At 51.2% G+C, this 6,179-nt stretch overlaps 1 protein-coding gene across 1 annotated transcript in view; it reads right to left on the reverse strand.

Annotated features, from left to right (window-relative positions):
* Positions 1–6,179, reverse strand: part of ATP7B (ATPase copper transporting beta) — a 64,666-nt gene that overhangs the window by 21,383 nt on the left and 37,104 nt on the right. The window contains exons 4-6 of the mRNA XM_045287075.1: positions 5,621–5,940; positions 3,327–3,403; positions 1,694–1,868 (exon numbers count right to left, since the gene is read on the reverse strand). Of these exons, the coding sequence (XP_045143010.1) occupies positions 1,694–1,868; positions 3,327–3,403; positions 5,621–5,940 (572 nt within the window). The remainder of the gene's footprint in view (positions 1–1,693; positions 1,869–3,326; positions 3,404–5,620; positions 5,941–6,179) is intronic.

Consider the following 6,179-nt stretch of genomic DNA (forward strand, 5'->3'; position numbering starts at 1 on the left):
AGAGAGAGATGGGCGCTGTACTGAGATGGTCAGCCTCCTGAACAGTGAGTCCTGGTGGTGCATGGTTGTTGTGTGGGGTGGCCAACAGCAGTTTGAAACCACCAGCAGCTCCTTGGAAGAAAGACGAGGCTTTCTGCTCTGGTAAAGAGTCCTGGTCTTGGAAACCCACAAGGGCAGTCCTCCCTCGTCTGACTGGGCCACTATGGGTCGGAACTGACTCAATGGCAGTGAATTTGGTTGGAGAGTTTGGTTTTAAATGGTGGGGAAAGGAGCCCTGGCAGTGCTGTTGGGCGAACCATAGGCCAGTAGTTCAAACCCACCAGCCGCTCCAAGGGAGAGCGATGAGGTTGGCTGCTTCCGTGAAGATTCAGAAAGCCTTGGGAACTCTGCCCAAGGTCACTAAGGGTTGGTATCGGCTTGGTGGGTAGAATTGGGGGATTTGAAACTATGAGAAAATTAATGTGTCTGTTAAAGGAAAAATAAAAGCAATAGTTACAAAATCAGTCTGTCCACTATGTTTTCCTTTCAGTGACAAACATCTGTGTCTGTATTATGTGAACACATACACACACACACACACACACACACACGCACACGCACACACACACGTGTGTTCTCTACATCGGTGAGGATCTGGAAAGACAGACACCAATTCACCACGACTAATAGTATTATGATAACTCTGAGAAATGGGGTTGGGTTGGAGGAGAGACTATGATTAGTGGAAGAATTATCTTCTCCATTTGTTCTTAAGCGATGGCTTGAGTTGTTTACAATAGGCTTGTATCATATTTATAACCAAAAGGATCACATATTTTATAAAATCCAACTTACGAGGGAATGCAGGATAAATAAACCCCTCAGAGCCAACAATGAGAATAGAGCTAGCATGAGGATAAGGGGAAGGTGGGTGGAGAAAGGGAGAATCGATCACAAGGATCAACATAGAACCCCCTCCCAGGGGACAAACAATAGAAAAGTGGGTGAAGGGTGACAGAGGACGATGTAAGATATGAAAATAATAATCTATAATTTATCAAGGTCTCATAAGGGAGGAAAGGTGGGGCAGGGAGGGAGGGAGGGGGGAAATGAGGAGCTGACACCAAGGGCTCAAGTAGAAAGAAAATGCTTTGAAAATGATGAGGGCAAAAGATGTACAGATGTATTTGACACAATGGATGAATGTATGGATTTTGATAAGAGATATAAGAGCCCCCAATAAAAGTATTTAATAAAAAATAATAATAAAACTGCAAAGAAAGTAAAATGTGACGGTAATTTAAATGCTTTTTAGTAATCATACGTGAAATTAAAAAAAAATACAACCTACGAATGTTTGCTCCCAAATAATTCTAAGTTGAAACACCAGAGGGTTTCGTTTTGATCTTCCAAAGTGTGTGCACCGAGCGCACAGTTCCCTCCAGAGCTGTGACCAGTGCCTCCTCTGGGGCTGCTGTTGCTCATCAACAAGGGCCACATCTCTGAGCTCCAGGGCCCATGAGGCCAACAACACCCAAATCAGAGACCATCTCTGATCAGCTGGCACCAACACTGTCAGTCCCCTCGGAGTCCCCCAGGTTATAGGACAGCAAGCTGTCACTAAGGGCCACTTGGCCATGATCTGAAGCTATACTTGGCGCAAGAGGACAGAGCATCTGCCAACAGCACACTTGCCCATCTTTGGAACACTCACCTGAACAAAGGTACACAGGATGAAGAAGATGAGGTTTAGAATGGACAGTCCGGGGATGATGTTGTGGTCCAGGACCATAGCCTCATGGGGCTCTTGGCTGGGGATTAGCATGTAGATCATCAGACCCATCACAGGGATGCCGAACACCAGGCTGCACAGGAAAGACTTCTTCCACCTGGGAACAAGCACAGCCACACAGGCACCACCCTCCTGAGAACTAGGGTAGGGACTCGCCATTGTCACGTGTCTGGGCAAGGCCACCAACGGCTAAAGCAAAAGAGCTCTCTCCCTGAGCCCAGCCACCCAGGGATGGTGTACAGGCCTACACCTAACCGCCCCAAAGCTCCCAAAGAGACTAGGTCCAGTCCTTTGCCTCCATGCAGCCGATGAGCTATTTCCAGTGCACAGGTAAGAAGAGTGTGTCCAGAGGCCAAGACCAACCCCAGAGAGGTTTAGCATCCTTGTATATGCTGCCTATAGCTCTTAGTTCAAAATGCAGAAAACTGATATGTCATGTCTTACCAATACCAACCCACAGACAGGTTTACATTCAAAGAATTACTTAAAAGATGTCAGTGACGATGGTGACAGCCCGTGATGAAGACCGCAGTTTGAAAGCAGGGGCTGTTGGTGACAGGCATGGCCTGACACGGTCGTTTGCAGTCATGACAAGCTAACAAAATGGCGGTGTCACGTCTGACGCACCTTCAACAATGGGAGGCCGTCGGTCAGCAAGACCAAGTCCCGCCCCTCTCAGGCTGATGCTCAAGTCTGAGAGTCAGCCCCTTACTAGCTTCCAGGTCCCTCTCCTTGCTCCAGGTACACCAACCAGGGCAAACGATGTGTGTCCCCAAAGACCTGTTCCCTCTCTGCCACCATGGCCCCTAGAAGCCCCTCTCACCTCCGGCCTGCCCTCCTCCCTCAGCTCAGCAGAGGTCTGCTCATCCTGTGAGGCTCAGATCATGGACCCCCCTGCTAAGAGGTCCCCTCGACCTCTCCTCACCAAACCCACTTGAACCCCAGTTCACGCACTGGTCCCCAGTCACACCCGGGGCCTCTTAAAAATCGGGCTGACATTCCATACCACTCCAGTACGGCCCTGTTCACACGCCAGCCTCACTGCTGGCTGAGTGAGTACGTGAACCCATGAAGCCAGGAGTCTGCGCCTCCTGATTCCCAGGCCCGTGTCTTTCCACTTGGCCACGATGCCCATCCTCCGATCCCTCTGGAGCCCTCTCAACGGATGGCTTGAAACTTGGCACAAGGAACAGGACAAATGGACATTCTAGCACTTGTTCCCGATTTAAGTGCTGTGCAAATTCATTGGCCGCCTGCCACACGTGATAAATAAAGCGAAAATGAAATCCATTTAAACATCCAGTCTCTCAGTCACATGAGCCAGATTTCAAATGCTCAGTCGCCACCTGAGGGCAGCTCAGATACACAAGATTTCCACCCCCGCACAAAGTTCCATTGGGCAGCTCTCCTCTGGATCTAGGGCTGGCGAGCCAGCTGGGAGAGGCCGTGGGGAGCCCAGGACAGGGTGCAGAAAGGGCCAGAGAGCTCAGCCGACAGAGGAGAAGGAGGAGGTACTTAGACAAGAGCTTCAGTTTTACTTTTCTGTTCTACCTACTGCTTTATTTCCAGTCTGTGGTCCAGGTGATGAGCGTTGGGGTCTCTCTGGGCCAAGGAAGCATGAAAGCCAGTTTCCTGGTTATTAAAAAGAAAGGGGTGGGGGTGGGGGCAGGGAGTAAGGCAAGTGGTTAAAATCAAGCATTGGAAGAAAGCTTTTACCAACATCATGACACATTATTCGAAATGATCAATCAAGGACTCTTGCGGGACTCCCTTACCCAAGCTTCCCCTCTTGCCCACAATGCCCCCGCCCCCTCACACCTGTGCTTAGAGCTGCACACCCACAGAGAGTGGCCATCACTCCTGCTCCTCTGGTTTGCAGAGGCAACAGGTCCGAGGGGAATAGCTTTACCAGGCCCCAGAGCTGGCCCATGTGGAGTCAGAGACCAAGAGTGTTTGAGTTCGTTTGGGAATCCCAAACCTACAATGGGTCTGAGCACGGCAGCCCTCCACACAAGGAAACTCAAGGTCAGCGAGGTTACAGAACTTGCCCAAAGTCACAGCCCTATCAGAAGAGCCAGACCCATGCTCAGGTCCCCACCCTCCCAGACTCTGCTCTCCCCACCCAGAGAACTCACGCCTCTGGTGCCAGGGCTGCGTAACTCATTCCTTTGGCTCTCAATGTGGCCTGACAGTCACTGTGGCCCCATCCTGTTTCTTTTGGAAGGATGGACTCAAGCACTTCTTTTACCTCTTCACTAACTCCATGCTACCTGCCCTCGGTCACCTGATCACTAAGTTCCTGTCCTGCTTTCTGAACAGACAGTAGGCATGAATGCCAGGAACTCTGCTGCCCGCCCCCCTCTCTGCTCCACAGACGGGTGAACCTCAGCACTGGGCTTCGATGCAAAAATAGAGGCTGTGGTGGAAGAAAGGGCACCGAGGCAAACTAAAGACACATCCCTTCACAACCAATCCTGTTAGGAAAAGACGTCCCAGAGAAATACAAGCAGGGACGATAGACCCAGAGCCTGCTGCACCAGGCTCCACCAGGGCCAGGCGGAGGCCTGCAACGGCACTATCATGAGAGGCATGTTCACCTCTCCCTACTGCTAATTCCACCCGTCCGACTCCTGGGTCTCATTCCCGCCACTCCAGGAGTTGTGGGGGAAATCTGACAGGTTGCTGCACCTTGAGTGACAACATTGGGATGTGAGCTTCAGTGGGGCCCTGTAGCTGGGCCCCTTTGAGCAAGGGCACTGGACCTTTCTGAGGGGCTTGCCCTCTCTCCAGAAGGCGGCTGTGTTGTCTGCTTCCCAAGGGCGGGGCCTTGTCCCACCCCATCCTCAGCACCGGACATCAGGGCTTCAAAAAGGCTCATGGGGCAACTCCATTGTCTTTTTGTTCCATTTTCCCATGGACTTTTTGAAGGGGCCTCATGGTTAAGTGCCCCAAATCTCTGAGGCCCTCCAACAGACAGCGCCTCCTCGAGAAGACAGAGTTCGCACACAGTGAAGAGAAAATCCAAGGTGTTAACTTGGCGACAAAGATGCTGCATTTCATAAGCCACTGGATTCGGAGTTCCTGCTAAACAGGATGTATCGTGACTTGTGCTTGGTACAAGTCAGTTCCTCTTGTTCAGTCTTGGCTGACTATCACAGCCTACTCAAATCACCAATAAAGCTCTTTTTTTTTTTCTTCTTCTCATTTTCTTATGGTCCAGTATCATAGACCTAAAACAGGAAATGGCATGTGTCTGGAAAAACTGAGGGAGAAAGCTGAAGGCAGGGAGGGGGTGCATGAAAACCATGCTAACCTGTTTCCCAAAGCCGAAATGGCAAGTCACCCAGTATAACAAGCCTACGTCCATGCAGTGTAATGATTTCCAAGACCAAGCACCCTTACTTAATCCCTTGTGCCAGAGAGTGCGGCTCTAACGATGTCTGGGTTCATAGCTCTTTGCCACTAGGTCAATCGTGACTCCTAGTGACCCAGTGCCACGGAACAGAAAGGCCCTGTGGGTTTCTGAGCTGGCAAATCTTTACAGGAGTAGAAAGCCTCACTTTGCTCTCATGAAGCAGCTGGAGGTTTCGAACTGCTGCTCTTGCCAGGTGTAACCCTCCGCACAACCCCAGGGTCCCTTGTTTAATTCACATCTGGGATGAAAGTGACAGCACCCCCCTCCCCCATCGGAGGGCCACACCTATTTCCCTTCAAAGTGCTTGGCCCTACTTGGGCCAGGTTGGAGAGATTTCGGGGATCTTCATGTTTCTTTGGACTAGGCTCTCATTTTTCCACGATGACATTCTGTGTCACACAATGGCAGGCTTACTTGTATAACGAATGGCTCACCTTGATGATTTTCACAATATCCCGTGGACCGATGATTTCGGGGTCAAACTTCACATGGGCTTTGCTGGTGGCGAGGGCCACAGAGGCGTAGGTGATGCCGTGTGTCCTCGTGAGCTTGGACTCGATGTTGTGAACACAGGAGGCGCAGGTCATCCCTCGGATCTGTAACACAGATGACAGACATCCCACCCACGGAGCGGGGACAGGGCCCGACCCAAGGCACCTTGGGGAGTTCTGGGGAAAGGCAGCCACAAGCCTTTCCCCACAAGACTTTAGGCCCCCACCTCCAAACTCCTGGGGCACAGTGATGCGCTTCCCCACTACAGGCCAGAGCGCCAGTCCATCACGGAACACATGACGGCCGCCTGGGCTGGACTTGCAGCTCTAATAACCATGGTGCCAACCACAAGGTCAGCAGTTCGAAACCATCTGCCGCTCTGCGGGACGAAGACAAGGCTTTCTATTCTGTAAAGAGTTACAGTCTCGGAAACCCACAGGGGCAGTTCTACCCTGTCTTCTAGGGTCACTGTGAGTTGGAATCAACTCAAAGGCAGTGAGG

This window comes from Echinops telfairi, unplaced genomic scaffold, assembly GCF_000313985.2.
Source record: "Echinops telfairi isolate 266 unplaced genomic scaffold, ASM31398v2 ScPeMD7_11;HRSCAF=52, whole genome shotgun sequence".
Taxonomy (NCBI): Eukaryota; Metazoa; Chordata; class Mammalia; order Afrosoricida; family Tenrecidae; genus Echinops; species Echinops telfairi.